The 26,805-nt window shown below is 45.3% G+C and overlaps 1 protein-coding gene across 1 annotated transcript; it reads right to left on the bottom strand.

Moving 5' to 3' along the window:
- Positions 1-9,991: 9,991 nt before the first annotated feature.
- LOC140454989 (zinc-binding protein A33-like) lies at positions 9,992-26,686 on the bottom strand. Its single transcript, XM_072549663.1, has 6 exons — positions 26,312-26,686; positions 17,415-17,510; positions 16,898-17,131; positions 12,050-12,072; positions 11,841-11,956; positions 9,992-10,953 (listed from the first exon to the last, which is right to left on the bottom strand). The coding sequence occupies exons 1-6, from the start codon at positions 26,684-26,686 to the stop codon at positions 10,376-10,378; spliced, it is 1,422 nt and encodes a 473-aa protein (XP_072405764.1). The 3' UTR covers positions 9,992-10,375.
- Between the last annotated feature and the right edge of the window lie 119 nt (positions 26,687-26,805).

The raw sequence follows: 26,805 nt of genomic DNA, 5'->3' as shown, positions 1-26,805 counted from the left end.
GAGGGTTGGATACAGGGGAGGGAAAGGTTCTGAGGGTGGGGACTGAGATTCCATTGCACTCAGCTCCAGACTGAACACACAGACATGTACAAATTCACTGGGGAAACAGTGTGTCAAATCTCCATTCATAACCCAAACTGTGTGAATTCTAGGCTGAGAAGTGGCAGACGGACACTCCTCATAGGGACAGGCACCCAGCTCGCGGATTGGTCCAAGCTCCCTCAGGGCTGTTTCCCAGCTCTCTTAGTGCACACTCACTCTGCGCCTCCCTGGATGCTCACAGCATCCCTGCCTCACCCTGCCCTTTTAGCACTCTGCCCCCTCAGTCCCACTTTAAAGCTCCCAGTCCTGCTGCCTTGCTTTATAGTCTGGTGCAGGCACAGAGCCAGGCAGGTTGTCTGCAGGAGTCAGCCAAGGGGCTGGGCATCTTGCTGTACAGCACAGTGCAGAATCAATCTCCCACCGAGAGCACGGCCCATCTGCCCGGACAGCAGACAGACTGCATGTACCTCAAGCAAATGGCCACATCCCCAAGTCAAAGGGGAGTGGTCCTCAGTCGAGTCCAGTCAGGCTGCTGTCAGTCAGGGTGTCCCAGTGCAGTCAGTCATGGACAGTGTCCAATCACAGTCCAGGGGCTGGGCCATGGTCAGTCAGCCACTTGGAGCTGTCATGGTCAGGGGTCAGTCTTAGTGCAGCCTGAGGAGTGGGCCCTGGTCAGTCTTGCACACCAGGGGAATGGCCATTGTGGAGCGGCATGGTGGGCTTAACATGGAGTTCTGTCAGTGAAGGGAGCTGGAGGGATCAATGCTGGGGATTGTATGCCGCAGCCTGAGATGCGGAAGGGACAAGGACAATGATGGGGAGGATTATTGATATGTCAAGGGAGGAGATGGTAGGGCATGGAGGCCCTGGGATGCTGTGGGAGGGGGTTGATGGTCAGTCACTACCAACATGGCCTCAGTGGGGAAGGGGAGGGTGGAAAGGGGCACAGAGCTGATTCCTTCTCCACCTGAACTGTCAGGATAATGGAAGACTCTCTGAGATACAATGATGGTTTGTGTGGGTGATGTGGGTCTGGGGGAGAAGGGTATCAGGCTCGTGCAGCTGCTGCCTCTCTTCAGTCTGACCAGTGGAGCACTCCTCGAAATAAGGTCCTATGTCAAAGTGGCAAGATGTGTCATGGCCCTCTTTCATGGCCTTCCTTGTCAGAAAGCAACACTGTCTCACTCAATAGAGGAACATGCTCAGCTGCCATTTCTCTGAGATGGGACTGTAGACTGTTCCCATTGCTAAGAACCTCTTCAGTTCCTACGTTCCTGACGCAGGGTCATTGCCAGTGTGACCGATGGAGCCAGCCACAGCCGGTATCATTCCTGCAGTTGCTAACATGTAACAACGGGGCAGGGAGTTACAGGAGGGACAGATGCACCAGGAAACCCTGGGCCAGCAGCAACCTGCAGCAGAAGCTGAACAGCCTCCACCAGATGAAGAGGTCACTGCTGAAGGGCTCCTCGGGGTATATCACAGACTGAGAAGGGTCCGAGTCTTCATCCTCGATGCCATCTCCTCCGGATGAGTGAGGCACAGTATCAGAGCTGGATGGGAATGTCCCGGGACTATACCCAACAGCTGGACTGAGACCTGGGACCTCCCAGGGGCCATCATGGTAGCAGCTGTGTTGGATAGTCATGTGGCTGGCCCCATCCAGGGAGCCACAGGTTCTTGTGTGGGGTTTCCCAATTGTCCACCCACAAAAGTCCCAAGACTGCGACCGGTGCCATCTCTGACAGATTACACCACTTCACCTCCTTTTCCCGTCACTAGGTCAGTGCTGCAGCCTGACCAAGAGGGTTCAAGAACACCGTTGGCATTGCCCAGGTGTGGGCACCATTAACTGCCCACACCTCAAACTGAGAGGGCTGTATCACAACACTGCAGAGTTCATCAATAGGAGAGGTTCCTTTCCATCAATGAATTTAACATATTAAAATATTCATAAATAATCAATGATATATTTGATTGAGCCCCAAAGTGAACAGTGATGAATGTGACCTCCAGTGGGCACTGGGGATTCAGTGGCAGGGCTGAAAATGTGTTGCTGGAAAAGTGCAGCAGGTCAGGCAGCATCCAAGGAACAGGAGAATCAACATTTCGGGTGTCAGCCCTTCTTCAGGAATGAGGAAAGTGTGTCCAGCAGGCTAAGATAAAAGGTAGGGAGGAGGGACTTGGGGGAGGGGCGTTGGGAATGCGATAGGTGGAAGGAGGTCAAGGTGAGGGTGATAGGCTGGAGTGGGGTGGGGGCAGAGAGGTCAGGAAGAAGATTGCAGGTTAGGAAGGCGGTGCTGAGTCCGAGGGATTTGACTGAGACAAGGTGGGTGGAGGGGAAATGAGGAAACTGGAGAAATCTGAGTTCATCCCTTGTGGTTGGAGGGTTCCCAGGCGGAAGATGAGGCGCTCTTCCTCCAACCGTCGTGTTGCCATGGTCTGGCGATGGAGGAGTCCAAGGACCTGCATGACCTTGGTGGAGTGGGAGGGGGAGTTGAAGTGTTGGGCTATGGGGTGGTTGGGTTGGTTGGGCCGGGTGTCCCAGAGATGTTCTCTGAAACGTTCCGCAAGTAGGCGGGCTGTCTCCCCAATATAGAGGAGGCCACATCGGGTGCAGCGGATGCAATAGATGATGTGTGTGGAGGTGCAGGTGAATTTGTGGTGGATATGGAAGGATCCCTTGGGGCCTTGGAGGGAAGTAAGGGGGGAGGTGTGGACATGGAGGTTGGTGGGGTAGTAGGTGAGGACCAGTGGGGTTCTGTCCTGGTGGCGATTGGAGGGGCGGCGCTCAAGGGCGGAGGAGCAGGAAGTGGAAGAGATGCAGTGGTGGGCATCGTCAACTACGTCTGGGGGGGAAATTGCGGTCCTTGAAGAAGGAGACCATCTGGGTGGTACGGTTTTGGAACTGGTCCTCCTGGGAGCAGATGCGGCGAAGACGAAGGAATTGGGAATATGGGATGGCGTTTTTACAGGGGGGGAGGGTGGGAGGAGGTGTAGTCTAAGTAGCTGTGGGAGTCGGTTGGTTTATAACAAATGTCTGTGTCGATTCGGTCGCCCGAGATAGAAATGGAAAGGTCTAGGAAGGGGAGGGAGGAGTCTGAGACAGTCCAGGTGAATTTGAGGTTGGGGTGGAAGGTGTTGGTAAAGTGGATGAACTGTTCAACCTCCTCGTGGGAGCACGAGGCAGCGCCGAGACAGTCATCAATGTAGCGGAGGAAAAGGTGGGGGGTGGGGCCAGTGGAGCTGCGGAAGGTGGACTGTTCCACATATCCTACGAAGAGGCAGGCATAGCTGGGGCCCATGCGGGTGCCCATGGCTACTCCTTTGGTTTGGAGGAAGTGGGAGGATTGGAAAGAGAAGTTGTTCAGGGTGAGGACCAGTTCAGTCAGTCGAAGGAGGGTGGCAGGAACCTGTAAACTGTGAGTGTGGGCCATTGAGGTCTGTGGCCTGATGCTGAAACAGTGATTGGGAGGGGGATACGCAGTTGGTACCAGGCAGCTTTAACCATGTCACCTCTGTGCTGTGGGAAGCTCTGGGTTATAGCTGCTGTGCCATGACATAGACTGTGAAGAGGAACTCTCGACTGTCACACCCATCATTCTGACAAGGAGGGACAGGAAATGACACATCTGGGGGATTTTGTGGCTCACAAGATGGCATCCTTTTGGGGGTCTCAAGATGGTACTGCCGACAGTGATGACAGTGTATCCCGGGACACAACAGCAATGACCAGCTCTTCCGGCCACAGTGAGTGTCAGAGCCCAGTTTACACCAGACAAGTGCAGTGCCCCATGGGCAGGGCAGGGAGTTAATGAGGCACATTTGGGACGGTAGTGTGAGAAAACCTGCTGGAGCTCACAGAGAGAGAATCCCTCCAAGAAAACCCACTGAGAATAACACTTTGCCAAAATATGATGAGATTCAGCCTTTGCGTGTAACCTTGGTGTCCTTGTTAAGGAAAATTTAAATGTGTTAGAGACAGTACAGAGAAGGTTTACTCGATTGATACCTGGAATGAGTGAGTTTTGAGGATAGGTTAGACAGACTGAGCTTATTTCCACTCGAGATAGGAAGAGTGAGGAGTGAATTATTTAAAGCATATCAGGCTCTGAATGATCTTGACAAGGTGAAGCTAACAAGGACCTTCCCCTTCTCGGCCAATCCAGAACCAGAGGGCACTGCATTAACATTAGGGCTCACCCTCTGAGATGAAGGGAATGTTTTTCTCTCAGAGGATTGTATGACCTTAGAACTCTCTGCCTCAGAATGCTGTGAAGGTGGGATTATTAAATATCTCAAAAACAGAGGTGGATAGATTCTTGTTCGGCAGGGATTCAAGGCTGGTTGGGGAAGATGGGAATGCGACATTGAAACACAAACAGATCAACCATGATTTCATTAAATGATGGAGCAGGCTTGGGGGAACAAATGGTTTACTTCCACTCCTATTTTGTACATGCATTTGTGTCTGTCTAATCAAACACATTAAATATGGTAGGATCGGTCCTGTGTCATGGCGGTGATACATCAAGCAGGGGCAATGAGTTATTTGTATGAGGAGGCAGTCACACCCCTCGGGGCAGTGTCTTCTGGTCAGGTCGATGATCAGGAACAAGAGGGTAATGCTGCAAGTGAGGCAATGAAGGTGACCCAAGGAATAGAAACACAGGGTCCTCGGCTTTGCAATTGCTCAACAGGTTTTTGCCGCTGTGACTAAAAGATTAATGAAGTGGGATCCACAAAGTGGCCAGATGTGTCATATCAATGGCCCTCCTTGTCAAAATGCACAACAGGCCTGATAGTCGAGAGTTCCTCTTCACTGTCTATGTTGTGGCACAGCAGCTATAACCAATAGAAACGCAGATAGTAGAACATAGAACATAGAACATAGAACAATACAGCACAGAACAGGCCCTTCGGTCCACGATGTTGTGCCACACTTCTATCCTAGATTAAGCACCCATCCATGTACCTATCCAAATGCCACTTAAAGGTCGCCAATGAATCTGACTCTACCACTCCCTCGGGCAGCGCATTCCATGCCCCCACCACCCTCTGGGTAAAGAACCCACCCCTGACATCTCCCCTATACCTTCCACCCTTCACCTTAAATTTATGTCCCCTTGTAACACTCTGTTGTACCCGGGGAAAAAGTTTCTGACTGTCTACTCTATCTATTCCTCTGATCATCTTATAAACCTCTATCAAGTCACCCCTCATCCTTCGCCGTTCCAACGAGAAAAGGCCGAGAACTCTCAACCTATCCTCGTACGACCTACTCTCCATTCCAGGCAACATCCTGGTAAATCTTCTCTGCACCCTCTCCAAAGCTTCCACATCTTTCCTAAAGTGAGGCGACCAGAACTGCACACAGTACTCCAAATGTGGCCTAACCAAAGTCCTGTACAGCTGCAACATCACCTCACGACTCTTGAATTCAATCCCTCTGCTAATGAACGATAATACTCCATAGGCCTTCTTACAAACTCTATCCACCTGAGTGGCAACCTTCAAAGATCTATGTACATAGACCCCAAGATCCCTCTGTTCCTCCACCTGACTAAGAACCCTACCATTAACCCTGTATTCCGCATTCTTATTTGTTCTTCCAAAATGGACAAGCTCACACTTGGCAGGGTTGAACTCCATCTGCCACTCCTCAGCCCAGCTCTGCATCATATCTAAGTCCCTCTGCAGCCGACAACAGCCCTCCTCACTGTCTACAGATAGTAAGAGTGTCTACAGATATTAAAAATAGAGAAACAAAATGAATGCCTGTCTTCAGGAACTTATGTTTGGGGAACAAATAAAGGAAAATGAAGAATTGGAAGTGTTTTATATCTTTCTTCTGGTAGGGAAGATATAGGGACCGTCGTCGAAATGGACTTTTTTATTCATTCAGAGGATATGGCTGTGCTGGCTGGGCCAACATACAGTGCCAAGAAAGCTGTAAATCAGGAAATGGATTGAAGATAGAATTTCAGGAAAGTTGCATTTGCAGCTGGGAAACACGTACTCGGCAAAGTATTGGAGCTGCAGACAGCGGTGTGCTGAGGCCTTGTTAGACTTTTCCCTTAACAGTACCTGCAGGGGGCCTGCAGGTTAAGGCTTCCTGTACATGGATGGTGTCGCCGTTTTCTGTTCAGATCCAGTGTCCGTGCACAGACGCATATGTAACCAGATTGAACGGGCCTCAGGAGCCAAGGTAAATCGAGTCAAGAGCGAGGCCATGCTCTTCGGGAACTGGGCCGACCAATCCTCCATCCCCTTCACTGTCAGGACTGACCACCTGAAGGTATTTGGTTCGGAGGGGCTGGGGCATCTTGGGGAGAGCGTATCAAGAAAGTGAGGCAGAAACTGGCCAGATGGAAGCTACGGTCGCTCTCCATCGTGGGTAAAAACCTGGTCATCAGGTGTGAGGCACTGTCAGCGTTGTTATATGTGGCACAGGTCTGGCCTATTCCCAGAACCTGTGCCGTCGCAGTCACCCGGGCCATCTTCCATTTTATATGGAGATTAAAGATGGCCAGAGTCCGAAGGGACTCGATGTACAAAGATCTGGGCACCGGGGTAAAAACACACCCAAAGCCACCCTCACCCTGATGGCCACCTTTGTGTGTGGCTGCATCAAGCTGTGCACGAATCCCCAGTACGCAAACACCAAGCGTCACTACGTACTGAGGTTGTACCTGTCCCTGGTGTTGCACAGGATGGGCCTGGCCCCGCTGCTGCGGAACTCTCCAAGTAGTTGGACCGTTCCGTACCTCCTGTCCTTAGTGGAGAAATTTATGAGGAAAAACACCTTTGACCACAAGTCCATCAGGAAGTGGTCAGCACGTAGTGTCCTTGAGACCCTTCAGGAAAAGGAGAGGGCAGATCTTGTTGAGCAGTTTCCTGACCAGACTGTCAAAGAACTTTCCAACAAGCACCAAGACATGGCTTGGCTGGTGGTGAGAAGGACTCTGCCTGTGAGATCCTTTATGCACGCCTGGACTCTCTGCCGCACCGCACGCTGCCCTCGAAGCGGCTGTGGAGGGGACGAGACTGTCAAACACCCTCTTCTGGAAGTGCCTACGCAAAGGAAGTCTGGAGATGAATGCAGTGGTGTTTGTCGTGGTTCATTCCGAGCAGCTCCGTGACGCGGGACTCCATGCTGTACGGTCTATTCCCGGGACGCACACTGAGACCAACATCAACTGTGCCTGGAGGATCATCAACTTGGTGAAAGATGCTCTTTGGTCTGTCCGAAACTTGTTGATCTTCCAGTTGAAGGAGCTGACCCTGACTGAGTGTTGCGGACTGGCACACTCCAAGGTCCAGGACTACGTGCTGAGGAACACGCTGAAGCTCGGGGCAGCTGCCGCTAAGGTGCGGTGGGGAAAGACCACCGTGTAATGTCTGCCTGCCTAAAGAAGAACAGGGGGCCCATGCAGTAAGTGGGCTCCGCTGAAGCCTCAGCTAAATATATGGATGGTAAACATACAGACCTGTATATAGGAATGATTAATTCTAATCTCTATATGCAAAGAAATGGAATGTTTGCGTATGTATGGCATAACCAATTGTACAGATCATCCAAATATTTTATGAATAAAGTATATTTTTGAAATTAAGAAAGTTTCTATGTTTATACAAACTTTTATATCCTCTACCTGATGGAAGAGGGTGGAGGAGAGTATAACTGATGTGGAAGGGGTTTGTGATCATGTTGGTTGCTTTCCTGAGGTAACGGGAATTATAAATGCAGTCAATGCATGGAAAGCTACGTTGCACGGTGACTGGACTGTGTCTACAACTCTCTGTAGTTCCTTCCAGTCTTAGGTAGAGCAGTTGCCCTACCCATGCTCTGATGCACTTGGATAGGACGCTTTCTGTGGTGCAACTATACAAATTTCTGAGTCTTTATGGGCATGCTGAATTTCGTTAGCCTCCTGAGGAAGTAGAGGCATTTCTGTGCCTTATTTACCATAGTGCCAATGTAGGTGGACCAGGACAGATTGTTGCTGAGTGTAACTCCCAGGACCTGGACATTCTTGACCATCTCCACCTCAGCACCATTGATGCGAATAGGGGTGGGCCCTCCACTCCGCTTCCTGAAGTCAATGACCAGCTCCTTCATTTTGCTGACATCGATGGAATGTTATTGTTATATTGTATTGTTACACTCTCTGTCTCCTTCCTGTACTCCATCTTATCATTGACATCCAGCCCACAATGGTGCTGGTGTCAGCAAACCTGTACATGGAGTTGATGTGGAATTTGGCCACAGAATTGTGTGTGTAGAAGTGGGCAGCTGAGTATGCAGCCTGTCAGTGCACCAGTTTGAGGATTATCGTGGAACTGGTGTAGTCGCCTGTTCTTACTGACTGCAGCCTTTGCTTTGATTTATTGCAGTCACATGTACCGAAGAACAGTGAAAAGCTTTGCTTTGCGAGCAGTACAGGCAGATCATAGCAAATAAGGACATACACTTCATAGGCTGCTTAGTCAGAGCAAGATCTTCAAGGTTACAACTGCATAGGGTGTGCACAAAGCATGATCAACATTATGTGACATTAAAGAGGTCTATTCAGCAGTCTAATAACTGCAGAGAAGAAGCTGATACTGAACTTGTTGATGCAAGTGTTCGAGCTTCTGTACTTTCTGCCTGACAGAAGAGGTTGGAAGACAGTACAACTGGGTTGGGAGGGGTCTTTGATGATGATGCAATGGGAAGTGTAGATGGAGTCTATGGATGGGAAGCTGGCTTCCGTGATGGACCGGAAAGCGGCCTGTTGGTCAGCAAGTCAAGAATCCAGTCACAGGGTCGAGCAGAGACCTCATTCCCAGAGTTTAGAGATGAGTGTGTTTGGAATTGTGTTGAAGTGACTAGGGTTTCTTCCATCAAACCCCTGAACAGGCTGTGAGTTCCAGTCTCCCACCACCCTCTGGGGCAATATGCTTTTCTTCACATTTCCTCGAAATCTTCTGCCCCTTTACCTAACTCTGTGCCTCCCCGTTCCCACATCACTCTCCCTCTCTGGTCATTGATCCCTCCGCCAAGGGGAAACCTTTCTCCCTGACAACACCTCTCATTATTTTATACATCCCAACACGTCCCTCTGGTCCAATGAAAACAAAAGCAGCCTCCAGTGAGGTGAGGGATCAGATGGCAGTGAATATGTGTGTTGGACACCCACCTTGTTCTCAGACAGAGTGAAGCTGACAGTGAGCCCGGACACACAGAGGAGAGAAGCTGGAGTCCGAATCTGCTTCCACCGTCCTTTCAGGCAGGACATTTCAGATAACAATGCTTCACATCAAGTTTATCTCACTTCACATCAAATATGTCCTCACTTCACATCAAACATCTCCTCACTTCACAACAAATATCTCCTCACTTCACAACAAATATCTCCTCACTTCCCAACAAATATCTCCTCACTTCACATCAAATATCTCCTGGCTTCATATCTGCTTCATAGCCACCTGAACACGTTTAACTGATTCACATCACCTTCACTGCAGGAATTCCTAATTAACCTTGTCCACCACTGGTCTGTTAAATTCATTGACATTAACTGGGAACTAATCACCTATAAACCAAGTGCAGTCACGCTAAACAGCTGTCAGACAGAAATAATGGTAAGGAATTTTATTATACATCCTAATCACATAGATTACAAATTCATCATAAGGATTGCACGCATGGTTTAAATAACAGATCTTTTGATTGATGATACACCTGTTTTAAGCTTATGGCATAAGGTATTTCTACAAAGCAATGATCTGTACACAATGACTTTCAGTGACTGGCACATGTCACTGAAACAGAGGGAGCTCCCCACCTCCCAAATAAAAGTCATCTTCAGAGACAGAAAGCAGAAATACAGGTCAGGATATACTTTCAGGATCAGGAAAAAATGTGGAACAGTAACACTGTCCTGATCCACTAAGAATTCTGCACTTGCCAACATCATACATCCGACATTATATTTAAAGCAATAGGTTTGCTGCCTAAGCTGGGATTAAGTAATGGGATCCTGTTGTTGCTAAGGATTGTGCGATAGCAAGATACAGGTATACTGATTATTCCAGTTGTTAGTGAATTTTCTCAGAGTCTGTGCATATTTATCAGTGATTATTGGTGTTTAAACATTTTCCCAGGCTCTGCTCATTTATTGGTGATTATTGGTGATATTTCCAGGTAGTTTCTCAGACCCCTCTGTCACTGCCAGGATCTCTTATTAGACGAATAATTAATGGATACAATATCGGGCTGGTGAACTTTGATTTTTCAATAAGCTTCATTGCTGCCTAAGTGTCACATCTGGGAATATTGTGCAATATTTTATTTGGAGGAAAGGATAAAATTCTCATCCTCCCAGATTGTTACTCTCTGGGAACAGATTTTCAGTGCTTCTGCATTTTTATCCCCATAAGTGATTGATGGGCTGAAGGAAGGATAGAGTTTCTCAGTAAATGTCCCAGTGAAAGTGTAAATAAGGGTCTTGTTCTCTGCGTTATAAAAGGACACCTTCCCTCCCTCATAGTCCAAGCAGATACGAATCTTTCTGGGCTGCACACCCAGCTCTAAGAGTTTTGGCGGTTTATCACAAGCTAAATACTCGTGTCCATTTTTCAGGTTCACTGTCAAGTACCCATCACCTGGAGTCAGTTTAAATTTCTCCCTCCTGATGCAGGACTCCTTGACTACACCCACATTCCACTCAGTTTTGTTCCCTACGTCCACCTCCCAGGAATGTTTCCCTGATGTGAATCCCTCTGATCCCAAGACGAAGACGTAGGGATCAAATCTCTCTGGATTCTTGGGAAGCTGCTGCCGACTTCCGATGTATCTCACAGTGCACAGGTCCTCAGACAGTCTAAGGGAAGGGGCTGCTGTATTCGGGTCCAAGGTGACTGGAGCTGGGAATGGATGAAGACAAATAAGATGTTAGTAAGACTCACTGTAACCTTCACAGTCGAATATAGTGACTAAGGAAGTTAGCAATGAACCAGAATTAGAAATTCATCTTCTCTCCCTCTCTCCCTCCTTCCCTCTCTCTTTCCACTCCCTCTCCACACACTCCTCCTGCTTCTCAACCATTTTTATCTTTCTCCACTCTCCTCTGTCTCACTCTATTCCATTCCCCCCATCCCTCTTCCTCACTTCAGTCTCTTTCTCCTTCCATCTCCACAGCAGCCCCTCTCCCTCCCCAGTTTACCAATCCTCTCCCCTTTCCGCTTCCTCTATCTTCCACTTCTTCTTTGCTCCTCGGTCTCCCTTTCATGCTCCATCTCCCTGCATTTTCTCTCTCTTAGTCTCTCCCTATGTCTCTCAGTGACAGCAAAAGAATAGCGATGTAGATCCCTGTCAGGATGGTGTGTTGCTTGAAGGGGAATTTGCAGGTGGTAATGGTCCCATGTATTGCGTGCCCTTGTCCTTCTCGTGGTACAGGTCTCAGATCTGTAAATAAATAGTAAAGCTTCTACATTGGCACTGGCTCAGTATATGGAAATCTCCAAGGCTCCAGAGTTTGAAACTGGGCCAGGAACACCTCCCTGGAGCAGATAGAAATTTAACAGATTCTGCATCTGCCCCCAAAATATCCCCACTGGAATTTCTGGGCCTGGGCAATTATTCAGTAAAAAAATGTCAAATAGAAACAGGTCTGACAATTATTGTATTTACAACAGAATAACCAAAGTAAAATTCAGTTGTTTACAAAAAAAATGGTTACAAAGAGACAGCTCCCTTCGACACATAATTGTAAAAGTTGTTGAAGAGCTGGTGTCAGGAAGCTCACACCCACCTGTATTAATCACTGTCAGCATCTTTTTCCACACTCTGTACTGCAGGGAGCCAATGTACTTGCCCACATTTATTAAAGGGTAAACCTTCTGTGGCTCTGGGAGGGGTTGCTTCACTCTGAAACAGAAGATAAATGTCAGGTTTGGGTCATTCCATGATGAGGGATGAATATGTTAGAAATAAAAGTCAAATCAAGGATGTAAATTTTACCTTTTCTGTATATCCTGAAATCTCTGTGGAACAAAAGCAATGAACACTTTAATACTTGGTGAATAATTTGCTACCATTGCCTTTGTGTATTTACTTGGGTCCAGCTCACAGTTAAATGCACCAATGCTATTTGCTTTAGTAATCCTCTATGGTCACAGGTTCCACATTCTAATTACTGTCTGGATAAAAATGTTTCTCCTGAGTGTCGTATTGGAACTATCATTGACTACCTCATGTTAATGGCCTCTTGATATGGACTCGCCTTCTGTCTTGTGCCATGATCATGGGTCAGAATTCCAAAGTGCTCTGGACTTCTTTAACTTGGAATTTCAAAATGTGCTTGAACCCTGCTAAACAGCAAGCCATCCCATAAGGAATATGTCACAAATTGCGGATGCACTTTCTTCCTTTTGAAGCACTGAGGTTAGAACACCACTTTCAACTCTACTGGTGCATGCCAGTGGGACTGAACATTGTTGTGCATACTAGACATGAGCATACTTTGCAGGTCACTATCCCCAAGCCAATATTTGTGTTGCAGGTCATGACTCTCTCTCAGTCTGCAAGCTAGATGTCAGAGATAACAGCCAAATGAAAGAGAATAGGAGAGCAAAAGATAGGAATGGAGAATTCACTTTGAATTTTGGAATTTAGTCATGATTGAGTAAAAGCCAACCTAGAGAATATAAACCATTCTGTAAAACAAAGGGTCATGAAGATCGACTGCTCATCCGTCAATATCAACACAGCTGGTGACATCCGCAGCATTGATTAGATTAGATTACTTACAGTGTGGAAACAGGCCCTTCGGCCCAACAAGTCCACACCGCCCCGCCGAAGCGTAACCAAACCCATACCCCTACATCTACATCTACCCCTTACCTAACACTACGGGCAATTTAGCATGGCCAATTCACCTGACCTGCACATCTTTGGACTGTGGGAGGAAACCGGAGCACCCGGAGGAAACCCACGCAGACACGGGGAGAACGTGCAAACTCCACACAGTCAGTCGCCTGAGGCGGGAATTGAACCCGGGTCTCTGGCGCTGTGAGGCAGCAGTGCTAACATTCAACATTGGAATTTCAACATTCAACCATCTGCCATTTGTGAACAATTCATAGACTATTCCATTTTATTTTACATTTTGGACTCACTTCTTATTTTAAGTCTGCATGTATGTGTGTCAGTAGTTAATAAACTCACTCTTTATAAACTCAAACAAGTCCAGTTAAGTTTGCTCCTTTTGTGACACAGAAGGGATTTGTTTTTAAATTAGTTTTGTTAATAGAAATGGAGGAGGGGAGTGAATGAAGAAGGAGAGCCAGCTCATCCCTCCATACCCAGAGGCTTAACGGGGTTTGTTATGCCCATGTGGAATTATAAGAAGTAGGAGAACCTCTCCAGGATCTGGGTGGAACACTGTCAAAACCCTTTCAATAAGGAGACTTCCATCTGTCAGTCAGGTCCTCAGTGTTCTTTTTTTGTTAAAAGGTCTCAGCCAATTGAATCTTTCCTGATCTGTTTAAGACTCTGTTATCTCACTTTTTAGATTAGAATCAGTCTAAACATTATGGCACAGACAGAGAACACAGGGGGCTAACACCTTCAACATATTGTCTAGCTAAAACCAATTGTTGCAGTTAACCTGAGAATGCAGCTTTTAAAAAATAGTTTTGTGATTTACACATGAAAGAAGTGAAACTATCATGGTATTCGAACAGATGAAAGACTCAACAAACAATCAAGGTATTTTTCAATGTATAATTTCAGTTACATCACACTGTAAACTTTTGCTATAAATTCTGTCTCTTACAATTGTGTCCTCCACAACCACCTGATGAAGGAGCGGTGCTCCGGAAGCTAGTGCTTCCAATTAAACCTGTTGGACTATAACCTGGTGTGGTGGGATTTTTAACTCTGATCTGTGTAACCTGTCAGTCCTAGTGAATTATTATTACTGCTTCTCTGTGCCTTTTTATAATATGGGAGTCTTACTGTTCATGGATATTTGAAGAATTCTCTAACAGCATTTAACATAACCTCTCTGCTTTTCAGGATTCTGCCATTAGAAATGTAGTCTAGGGTACTATTTGCTAGTTCTCTGGCCTGATTGACCAGACTCACTCCTCTTATTAATTTGTGCATCTGCTACTCCAGACCCTTGTGCCCTCTACCCCATTTAGCTGTTTAGTTCCTCAGCTGAATGTAGCTTTTATATCCTCCCTTTCAAAATAAATCACCTCACACTTATCTATATTTAAGTTCCTTAACCAAATGCACACCTTTTCTGCAAGTTTATTAAAGTCTTTCCTCATTTTTTTTTGCAATTCTTTGAGCTAATTTCCCAATTTGTGGTCTGGTAAATTTTGAAATCATACTTTGTATTCCTGAATCCAACTTGTTTTTATAAATGATGAAAAGGTCGATTTTTAAAATTTATTCACAGGGTGTGGGCATCACTAGAATCCCAGCATTTACCACCCACCCCCAGCTGCTCACAGCACAATTAAGTTTTAAGTATATTGCTGTGAGGCTAGAGTCACATGTAGGTAAGACCACAGATGGTTGGCAGATTTCTGAAAAGAACCAGATGGTTGTTATCCTGACAATCTACAGCAGTCCATTGACATTACACTAGTAATTCCAGATTTCTAAACAATTCAATTTCTACCATGGCAGCATTTGAGCCTGGGTCCCCAGAACATTATCTGAGTTTTTGAGTTAACAGCTGAGTGATAATAATACTAGGGAATAGCCACCCCTGCTCACGTAATTTCTCAAATCAAGTAACACAAGTTAACTCAAGTCTGTGTAGTTGTCATCCCTATTGTGCAGTTGCAAATATTTTATTTGTTTTTAATCAAACAGCTTCTGGAGGAGGTAGTGGTGAGCTGCTTTCTTGAACCTCTGCAGTCCCTGGGACACACAGTGCTGTTGAAGAGGAAGTTCGGGATCTTGACCCAGTAACAGTGAATGCAAAGTGATACAGTCCTGGGTCAGGATGGTGCATGGTTTAGAGGGTGACCCGCAGGTGATCCTGTACATTCGGGTCTCTTATCCTTCTCGGCAGAAATCAGGATTGTGTTGGAATCATCCCCAGTTCCTGGATGAGTGCACTTCCCTCAACACTCAAGAAGCTTGATACCATCCACGACGAAGCAGCTTGAAATGGCATGACATCCACAAACATTCAGTCACTCCCCCACTGATGCTCAGTAGTGACAGTGTGTACAATCCACAAGATGCATCGCAGAAATTCACCAAAGGTTCTGAATAGTACCTTCCAAAAATGTGATACCCATCACCCGAAAGAACAGCAGCAGATAAATGGGAGCACCACCCCCTGCAAGTTCCCCACCAAGCCACTCACCATCCTGACTTGCAAATATATCACTGTTCCTTCAGTGTCACTGGGTCACAAACCTGGAGTTCCCTCCCTAACAGGACACTGTGCGTCTACTGATAGGCAATAGGCTGCAGAGGCTCAAGATGGCAGCTCACCACCCACTTCCCCTGGGCAACTAGAGATGGGAAAAACAATGTGCAGGCCCAGCCAGCCACACCCACATCTCACAACTGAACAAAATAGAAGTTGGTGGTAGTTGTGGGTTTGAAAGGAGCCTTGCTGAGTTACTGCTGTGCATCTTGTAGATGGTACATACTGCTGTCACTGGACACTGGGAGTGGAACGACTGACTGTTGAAGGTGATGGTGAGGAAGTTAGAAAGCCACAAAGGGATCAGTTCCATTTTAATTCTTTTTCCTGACATACTGGGGACTCAAGGGTTAAACATTCCACTGCTAAAGGACTTACTGCAGTACCAAATGCATGCATGTCCATATAGAATGAGGCAGGACATCACAGTAGGGGGCGCTGGCTGACTCTCAGAGAACTGCATCCTCTGGAGCCATACATGTGGATTCCACTTACAGTCTGAGGCAAAGGTACTTGTCCTCCCTGAGCAAGACTGATAGTCTTGGTCATAACCCTATTAACTGGCTCCTCTCCCATTATCATGCTTCCCCTTCCTTTTAACGTAGGTATGTGAACCCCACAATGAGAACAAGTAAAGTCCTTCTGTTTAAATCTCCGCCCATCAACACATAATTATGAAGAATACAATAACCAGTGTAATCCATCCACTAGTTATCACAGGACATCGGCAATCACTAGGCCTAGTAAAATTATAATTACCTATCTTAAACAATGTAATGACAATCAAGCATGTGACTTATAGACCTTTTGCATTATTCCCATTAAAAAATACTGCCTTTGTGTGTAGAGCAGAGATTCATGGAGAAGTGTCACCCCAAGTAAATGTACAACTACTTTAGGAGACATTTAGAATCTCTCGGTGGCTGTCCAAAAATAAAGCATGTACAGAAACTTGTGTCATCCAGATTTGTGCAACAAAATATACATCAACAATGGGTAGGGTGACAATCAAATGAGTTGCTTTGCTTTGAATGGTGTCTAGTGTCTCTTGAGTATTGTTGGACACACATTCACATGAAAATGAAGAATATCCAAAAGAGTCTTCAGCAAGAGAGCATTTGTATTCTGGAACTCATTACAACATGGAGTAGGTGAAGTAAATTTGCCGAGTTACCTAGATGGGAAGACAGATCTGACTAAGAATGGAATGGGATATGCTGATGGGGTGAGAGAATGAAGTGTAGATGGAGTCCTGTATGGAGTATGAAATCAGGCATGGAACTGTGTGCTAGGTACTAGACTGTGCAAATCAACATAATATTCAGGATTTGGATGGTTCATCCTGCCAAATCTGGAAACTATCTCAAAGAAGGGATGCGGGAAGCAAAAGCTAATCAATAAGCAGCTACCTTTAAAAACTTGACATTGTCTTGTTCCCTTAGCTCTCGTTTAATATCCTGGAGAGTGACTGAAAGTGATGAGATTTCTTCTGTTATCTTTGCAATCCTCTCCTTCATCTCCTGAATCTTTTTTTCTTTTTCCAGTTTCAGATCTTCCAACACAATCCTCTCCTCCTCATGAAGAAACTGGTGAAGCTTTTCAAATTCGGTTTGAATCTGTTTTTCTGTATTTACACACTGACGCTGTGGAAAACAGTGCAAGTTTAGATTAAGTGAGCTTGTCTCTTCATGACCATACAGAGAAAAGTTTTCCTTCATGATGTACAATCTAGTTAATTGATATTGCATGACAAATCATTCTGAAGATCAAACTCTGAGAGTCAAGCTGCTGTAAATTCTTTAAGTTAGATTTCATGGACAACAGGGAAGTGTCAGCAATGATCTGTGATGTGCAAAAGTGAGATATAATTTTGGTAATGGACATTGGACAGTTTTTCTTAAAATAGCAAAATGATGTTAAATGTACCTGAATGTGAGTAAATGTTTTCTCATAATCACTCTGCACAGTGTTACATTCCTGCTGCTTGTCCAGAATCAGTTTCATCAAAGTCCTCAATTTGTCCTGAACAAAGAAAGCTCATTAATTTGTACATGTTTGTGTCAAAAGCAACGAGAACTTTAAATAACACATAGTTGACTTGTTGAACATTCTTTCAGCTCTCATTCGCTTGATTATAAATTGAGAGGTGACCCAACAGAGTGGGGGTTAAGCTGATGAAGAAGTCTATAGATTGCATCGAGGAACAGAGGATTTAGAAGGTAGCAGTAGGCCATTCAGCCCCTTAAGACATCCGACTGTTCCATAAGATGATGGCTGAACAGGTCCCGACCCAACTCCCTCCATAATCCTTAACGCCCCCTCCACTGTCTAACACATTATCAAGCTAACACAGCCTATTTCAGTGACCCAGGCCCCACAGGTTAACAGAGTCGAGAGTGTGGTGCTGGCAAAGTGCAGCAGGTCAGGCAGCATCCGAGGAGCAGGAAAAACGACGTTTCAGACAAAAGCCCTTCAAACAGGGAGGATGCTGCCGGACATGCTGTACTTTTCCAGCATCACACTCTCGACCCACCCTGAACTGCTGTGCTCTTCCAGCACCACTAATCCACAGATTAACAACCATGTGGGTGGAAAAATATCTCAATTCCATCTTCAAAGGGGTTAATTTTAATCTGTGCCCCCTTGTTCTAATCTCTCCAGCAGAGGGGAGGGATCCTGTAAGGACTTGCCCTGTCCTGACCGCATACCCGGAGCGTGGTTGGGGACTGAGTCTCGGAGCGACGGCTGGCCGAGGGAGCTGATTGGTGGGAGGCGCTTTGCATGGGCTCCGGAGGCGGCTGCTGAGTCGTCGCTTGGGCCCTGTGAGGCATGGAGTGGGGGTTTTCGTGGAAACCCCGACAGAGGCACTGCATGGACTGTGCAGCCCGGAGCAGGTCACTCGCGTGGGCTGAAAAGCCCAGAAGGTGGGGGAGAGGGGGGGACTTTAGCGCTGGTAAAACAGCGAAGAAGGAAAGTTGGACTTTCTTTAAATTATCATCCTTTATATATTCTGTGAATGGCACCATGTACAAGCGACGGTGCACACTTTTCACTGCATTGAATGGACATGATAATAAACGATATTCGTATTTATTCGTAAGTCGTCTCCAGGATTTGATATTTCAATGAGATCACCCCTCACTCATTCCTGATGAAGGGCTTTTGCCCGAAACGTCGATTTCGCTGCTCGTTGGATGCTGCCTGAACTGCTGTGCTCTTCCAGCACCACTAATCCAGTATTTGGTTTTCAGCATCTGCAGTCATTGTTTTTACCTCACTCCTTCCAGTCCAGTGCTAAGGGCCCAAATCTCACCCATCCTTGCAGGCTGAGAGTCTGGTACATGAAGTTAGTGCTGGGCCACGCAACGGTGCCAGCAAGAAACACTTCTTTGAACAGAGAGAACTGGCTATTTTGAACTCTCTTTGCCCCATCCCAACCTGCCCCAAAGCCAGAGAACTGGGATCTTTTAGAAATTTCAGACCTGAGGAGAATAGATTTTTATACAGTGAGAATTAGACAGGGACAGACAGTTGCGATCCCCGCTGATGGTAATAGTGGACAAGTCAGATGTTGGAATGAGCACTGCCTTAGTTTGTGTTTTTGCAGTTTGGTTGTTTCAAAAGAAAAAGGAATAACAAGAAAATTTACAGAAATATATGTATACACACACACACACATACATATAGATACCCACGTTATATATAAATTGGCAATTCTGAATGCCCTTTAGATAACAGCAAAGAGAGAAACATCCACCCTTTCCTCAACAATATCCTTTACAATCAACCATAGTGAACTATCACTCCCATTTCTACAGTGCAGAAATTGCCATTTCAGTCTGCACCAACCCTCTGAAGATCATCCTAGCTTATCCCTGTTCTGTAACAACAGCCTGAATTAATGTTAAAAATCAAAACATCACCAGGTTATAGTCCAACAGGTTTAATTGGAAGCACACTAGCTTTCGGAGCACTACTCCTTCATCATGTGGCTTCAACCATCTGATGAAGGAGCAGTGCTCCGAAAGCTAGTGCTTCCAATTAAACCTGTTGGACTATAACCTGGTGGTGTGTGATTTTTAACTTTGTTCACCCCAGTCCAACACCGGCATCTCCAAATCAAGGATTAATGTTATTTGAATGTGTATACATAGAAGCACTTTCAACTATTTTATTTGGTTGATATTAATTTCATAATGTATGAGACATGTTTCCCTAGTTCTTAGTTTAAACAACTGCTCTAAGTTAACTAAAAATAAAGTACTGCAGATGTTAAAAATCTGAAATAAATGCAAAAACTGCTTGAGAAGTTCAACAGGTTGGGCAGCATCTGGGGAGAGAGAAACTGAGTTAATGCTTTGATTCTGACTTGAGTCTTTTCAAGAACTCTGAAGATGTTCTACAGAAGAATTGTACTGGATTGAAAAAAACTAGCTCTGTTTCTCTCTCTGTAGATGCTGCCAAACCTGCTGAGTTTCTCCAACACTTTGTTTTTGATGCTGAACTTAATAATTTCACTGGTCTATGCCAATTCAATCTCATCAGTGACTGAATTCACGCAGAAAATCTCTTCACTTCCTTCTCCCAAGTGCAGGAGTATCTCCAAGTTACTGATTGGTATTTTTTATCGATGTGTTGTTTTCACTTTTTTGCTTTATTAATATGACACAATAAATTCGCCTCACAGAATCTGTCTCAGTTATAATAAGTTGAATTTCCCACTTTGGGCAGATTTTTAACTGAATGAGGGTACACATTTTAGATGTCTAGTGATCATCGTTAATCAACGTTGATGATTTATTGTATTTTCTTATAGTTCGTTGAGAAGCAGCAGTTTAGATATGGTTCATTAGTTAATTAAGCAAAGAAAGGAAATGAACAGTCCGTGGCCAATGAGAACGCTTTATCAATCTTGAAGCCATTCTGGGGAAGGTAGGAGTTGAGGCAATGCACTTCCACATTCCAATGGTTCTACGTCCTTTTGTGGTGGTCTCTGGTCAACTTCGACAGTCCCGGTGTCAACAGCCTTTGCTCCTCTCTCAGGAGAATACTCGGTCTTCCCCCTCATCTCTTTGGCTCTCTCTGGCCCTTCTTCTCCTCCTGTCCCTTCTCATTATAGCTTATTTTGGGAGTTGGCCATCAATACCATGTTCATCATCTCTCCTCTTGGCCAAATGGACATTAGACAATTACTTCTGAGTCAAAGACAGTTGTCCACTGTTCATATTGTGACAAAGGTGTGTTTTGTCCTGCTCCAAACACCTCTGTCTATATTCAAAAGCAATGCAATATCTGTCTTGTGATTAAAATTTAAAAAGATAAAAGGCAACACGGTGGCTCGGTGATTAGCATTGCTGCCTCACAGCATCAGTGACCCTGGTTCAATTCCCACCTCAGGCAATGGTCTGTGTGGAGTTTGCACATTCTCCCCATGTCTGCGTGGGTTTCCTCCCACAATCCAAATATGTGCAGTAAAGGTGAATTGGCTATGCTAAATTGTCCAGTGCTAGGTACATTAGTCAGGGTAAATGTAGGGGAATGGGTCTGGGTGGGTTACTCTTCAGAGGGTTTGTTGGGAATCTAAAAACAAATTCAATTCAATTTTGGCAGCACAGTGGTTTAGTGGTTAGCACTGATTGCTCTCAGCGCCAGGGTCCCAGGTTCGAGTCCAGCCTCAGGCGACTGTCTGTGTGGAGTTTGCACACTCTCCCTGTGTCTGCGTGGGTTTCATCTGGGTGCTCTGGTTTCCTCCCACAGTCCGAAAATGTGCAGGTCAGGAGAATTGGCCATGCTAAATTGCCCATAGTGTTAGGTGTATTAGTCAGAGGGAAATGGGTCTGAGTGGGTTACTCTTTGGAGGGTCAGTGTGAACTGGTTGGGCCGAAGGACCTGTTTCCACATTGTAGGGAATCTAATCATAAAACATAGGTACTAAGTTAGCATGGAGCAGTGTTTTTTTAGAGCAGAAATTTTTAGATTAGATTACTTACAGTATGGAAACAGGCCCTGCGGCCCAACAAGTCCACACCGCCCCGCCGAAGCGTAACCCACCCATACCCCTACATCTACATCTACCCCTTACCTAAGACTACAGGCAATTTAGCATGACCAATTCACCTGACCTGCACATCTTTGGACTGTGGGAGGAAACCGGAGGAAACCCACGCAGACATGGGGAGTCCGTGCAAACTTCACACAGTCAGTCGCCTGAGGCGGGAATTGAACCCGGGTCTCTGGCGCTGTGAGGCAGCAGTGCTAACCACTGTGCCACCGTGCCACCAAAATACTATGCTATTTTCTGTAGATTGTTAAGGTGTAAAGATGGCCTTCAGTAGAATGATGTGCTCTTCCTGTCAGATGTGGGACATTGGGAGCATTTCCATGTTCCTGATGATTATGTCTGCAGTGTGTTTGGTTGCAAATCCTATCATATTGCATGGATCAGTTGGAGCATCAGTTAGAGGCAATGAGGAATTTACCAGAGCTAGGGGATGTGATGGATGGCAGTTATAGAAAGGGAGAAAAACTGCAGATACAGTCAGGAAAGATAGGAGAGGGAGGCAGGTAGTGCAGAAGTCTCCTGTGGCTATCCCCATCTTAAAAAAGGCATGCGGTTTTGGAAAACATAGGGGGTGATGGACTCTCAGGAGAGTGTAGCACAAACAGCCAAGTTTCTCATACTGAGACGGGCTCTAATGTAACAAGAGGTATGTCAAGTTCCAAACAATCAATTGTGATAGGGGACTCCCTAGTCAGAGGCACAAACAGACTTTTCTGCAGCTGACTGTGGGAAATCAGAATGGTGTGTTGCCTTCCTGGTACCAGTATCAAGGATATCTTGGGGAGAGTGCAGAATATTCTCAGAGTGGAGTGAGACCAGCTGGAGGTCGTTGTATAGATTGTTTTTCTTTCCTTTGTTATTTGTTCCAATGAGATTCTGAAGGGGGAATATAGAAAGTTAGGCAGGAATTTAAAAAGGAGGTCCTTAAGGGTGGTAATATCTGGATTACTCCCAGTGCTACGAGCTAGTGAGGGTAGGAATAGAAGGATAGAGCAGATGAATGAGTGGATGAAGAGTTGGTGCAGGGGAGAATCATTGGAATCTCTTCTGGGATAGAAGTGACCTGTATAAGATGGACGGATTACACGTGAAATGGAAGAGGACTAATATACTGGCAGGGAGCTTTGGTAGAGTTGCTTGAGAGGATTTAAACTAGTAAGGTGGGGTGACGAAGATAGAGAAGAAAGAGATCATTCTGAGACTGATACAGTCGGGAAAGGGAACGAGTCAAACAGTCAGGGTAGTCAGGAACAAAGCAGAAATCAAGGTAGAACTGATTAATTAAACTGGATTTATTTCAATGCAAGAGGGTGGACAGGGAAGGTAGATGAACTACGAGCATGGTTAGGAACATGAGACTGGGATACCATAGCAATTACAGAGATGTGCATCAGGGATGGACAGGACTGGCAGCTTAATGTTTCAGGATACAAATGTTATTGGAAGGATAGAAAGGGAGGCACGAGAGGAGGGGGAGTGGCATTTTTATTAAGGGCTAACATTATGGCTGTATGTAGGGAGGATATTCCTGGGAATACATCCAGGGAAGTTATTTGGGTGGGACTGAGAAATAAGAAAGGGATGATTACGTTATTGGAATTGTATTATAGACTCCGTCCCTTCCCCACCCCTCCCAAAAGTCAGCAGGAAATTGAGAAACGCATCTGTAAGGAGATCAGTTATCTGTAAGAATAATAGGGTGATAATGGTAGGGGATTTTAACTTTCCAAACATAGACTGGGACTGCAGTAGTGTTAAGGGTTTAGATTGGGAAGAATTTGTTAAGTGTGTACAAGAAAATTTTCTGAATCAGTATGTGGATGTACCTACTAGAGAAGGTGCAAACCTTGACCTATTCTTGGGAAATAAGGCAGGGCAGGTGTCCGAAGTTCAGTGGGGGAGCACTTTGGGGCCAGCGACCATAATTCTATTTGTTTTAAAAAATGATGGAAAAGGATAGACAGGATCTAAAAATTAAAGTTTGAAACTGGAGGAAGGCCAATTTTGATGGTATTAGGCAAGAACTTTCAAAAGCTGATTGGGGCAGATGTTCGCAGGTAAAGAGACGGCTGGAAAATGAGAAGAAATGAGATAATGAGAGTCTAGAGACAGTATGTTCCTGTTCGGGTAAAAGGCAAGGCTGGTAGGTGTAGGGAATGCTGGATGACTAAAGAAATTGAGGTTTTGGTCAAAAAAAAGGGAAGCATGTGTCAGGTATAAACAGCAGAGATCGAGTGAATCCTCGGAAGAGTGTAAAAGCAGGAGTATACTTAAGAGGGAAATCAGGAAGGCAAAAAGGGGACATGAGATAGCTTTGGCAAATAGGGTTGAGGAGAATCCAAAGCACTCTTGTAAGTACATTAAGGACAAAAGGGTAACTAGGGAGACAATCGGGTCCCTCAAAGGTCAGCAAGAAAGCCTTTGTGTGGAACCTCATGAAATGGGGGGGGGGCGGGGTGGGATACTAAACAAGTATTTTGCATGAGTGTTTACTGTAGAGAAGTACCTGGAAGATACAGAATGTGAGATAAAAGATGGTGACATCTTGAAAAATGTCCATATTACAGAGGAGGAAGTGCCGGATGTTTCAAACATATAAAGGTGGATAAATCCCCAGGACCTGATTAGATGTAACCCAAGAACTCTGTGGGAAGCTAGAGAAGTGATTGCTGGGCCTCTTGCTGAGATATTTGTATCATCAATAGTCACAGGTGAGATGCTGGAAGACTGGAGGTTGGCTAACGTGGTGCCACTGTTTAAGAAAGGTGGCTTAAGAAAGCCAGGGAACTTATAGACCGGTGAGCCTGACGTCAGTGGTGGGCAAGTTATTGGAGGGAATCCTGAGGGACAGGATGTACATGTATGTGGAAAGGCAAGGACTGATTAGGGATAGTCAACATGGCTTTGTGTGTAGGAAATCATGTCACACAAACTTGATTGAGTTTTTTTGAAGTAGTAACAAAGAGGATTGACACAGGCAGAGCGGTGGATGTGATCTATATGGACTTCAGTAAGGTGTTCGACAAGGTTCCCCATGGGAGACTGGTTAGCAAGGTTGATCACGTGGAATAGAGGGAGAAGTAGCTATTTGGATACAGAACTGGCTCAAAGATGGGAGACAGAGGGTAGTGGTGGAGAGTTGCTTTTCAGACTGGAGGCCAGTGACCAAGGATTGATGCTGGGTCCACAGCCTTTCAGCATTTATATAAATGATTTGGATGTGAACATAAGAGCAAGTTTGCAGATGACACCAAAATTGAAGGCTTAATGGACTGTGAAGAAGGTTACCTGAGAGTACAATAGGCCGAAGAGTGGCAGATGGAGTTTCATTTCGATAAATGTAAGGTGCTGCATTTTGGAAGTGCACATATAACTGTATTTCTATTCTCTGAACTCCCAATAGCTGGTCATGAGAGGTTAAGCTGGGAGTTTTCAAACCTTCATGCTGCACCATTAACAGCTAAACTCCTTCTGACTCAAACGCAGAGAACTGTTACCCTGGTGAGGCTGGCCGGCCCAGACACCATTCAATATCTACTGTCTGCTGGAGCATAAATTCTGCTTTAAGATTCCCTGAAACCAATTCCCAGATACTGACCTTGCTAATGGCCAATCATCTTAGTTAAGCATACTGTGAACACTTCTTAACAAGCATCATCCTCCAATTAATTTTCAGGCCTGACCTCGCAAAAAACATGTTTGTTCCTTCATTTCTTACACAAGCTGCTGCCTACAATCTGAAGGTTATCTTCAGCTCACGGGTCACAGCTCCAAACCAAAAATAATAAACGTAAGAAAATAAAACACACAGAAATTTGTGCAGGTTCCAACTCAATGTTTTTACCGATCTGTTTAAATTCTATTTCTCCTATCCCATTCAGTTAAGCTTTATCTTTAAGGCCAAATATTCCCTTTTGGTTTATTTTCCAACTGCAATTTCTTCTTTTGAAAAATATTACTCTTTGCTCCTTTTGAATGTCCTTCTCTAGGAGTCCTTTCCTGTGGGTGTTCTCTGGTTCACAGGGGCTTTCCTTACCTCTGTAACTCACCCCTCCCCCTCTCTTTCCATTGAAATCCTAGTAAATACCCATCTGCTCCTTCAGGAAATACCCAGAGGAATTAATTTTCTTCAGTTTCCTGGTACCTGTTACTTTACTCAGTCACTGAGACTTTGCACCATGGATCAGATTCATTGAGTCATAGAATCACAAAGGTACAGCAACGAAAAGGCCCTTCAGCCCATCAAGTCTGTGGCTGCAAAAAACAAACACCTAACTATTCTAATGCTATTTTTCAGCACTTGATCATGTACACCTATGTATCCAAAACGTACATCTACATTTTAATTAAATGTTTTGTGAATTTCTCACTCTATTACCCTTACAGGCAGAGTGTTCCAAATTCCTACCACAGTCTAGGTAAACAAAAATGTCCTCAAATCCCCTCTCTCTCGCCTGTTCCTTATCCCTTGCACATTGATTTGATGTGAGCCATTACACACTGTTTCTCTTTCTGCAGGTACTGCCAGACTGCTGGATACCTACAGCATTGACTGTTTTATTTATAATCTCTCCCTTTCCATCCCTAGTTCCAGAAGCAGTTTTCACAAGGTAGGGCATTCAACAATTGAGTATTAAATACAAACACATTATTTAACATGGCTTAAATATTCAGCAACACTCAAATCTGACTCTCCGAATGTTCCCTGTTCAGGATTCCATTCTCTGTTTTCCGCATTTTATTTTACCCAGTGTCTCCTCACCTTAAACTCTTCAGCAGCCTCTTCCACTGGCAGCACCTCGTGGTTTTGATGATCTTTTGAAATCATACAGCTGATGCAGATGGGCTGATTGTCAGTTTGACAAAATAATTTTAACTGCTTTTTGTGTAGGCTGCATTCCCGCCGAATTTCACCAGCTTTCTCACTTTTTATAAATGTCTCCACGATATCAGCGAGGATGTGGAATGGTCTCAGGGTCCTGGAGGAAGCCTCCTGTCTACAGACAGGACAAGGGGCAGTGACCACTTGCTCCCAGTACTGAGTTATACAGGATCGACAGAAACTGTGATCACAATCGATTAAGACAGGATCTTTGTACAGATCATAGCAAACAACACAGGAAAGATCATTTTCCATCCTGAAGGATTGACGATCTGTGCTCTAAGTAAAATATTTATTGGTATAAAGTTTATGTCCCTGATTTGGGATCAAAGTTCGTTTTGTATCACAGTCCAGGTTACGAAAGCAGAGGGAAA

Source organism: Chiloscyllium punctatum, chromosome 30 (genome assembly GCF_047496795.1).
Source record: "Chiloscyllium punctatum isolate Juve2018m chromosome 30, sChiPun1.3, whole genome shotgun sequence".
NCBI classification, from domain to species: domain Eukaryota; kingdom Metazoa; phylum Chordata; class Chondrichthyes; order Orectolobiformes; family Hemiscylliidae; genus Chiloscyllium; species Chiloscyllium punctatum.
This window is presented reverse-complemented; position numbering and strand designations above follow the sequence as displayed.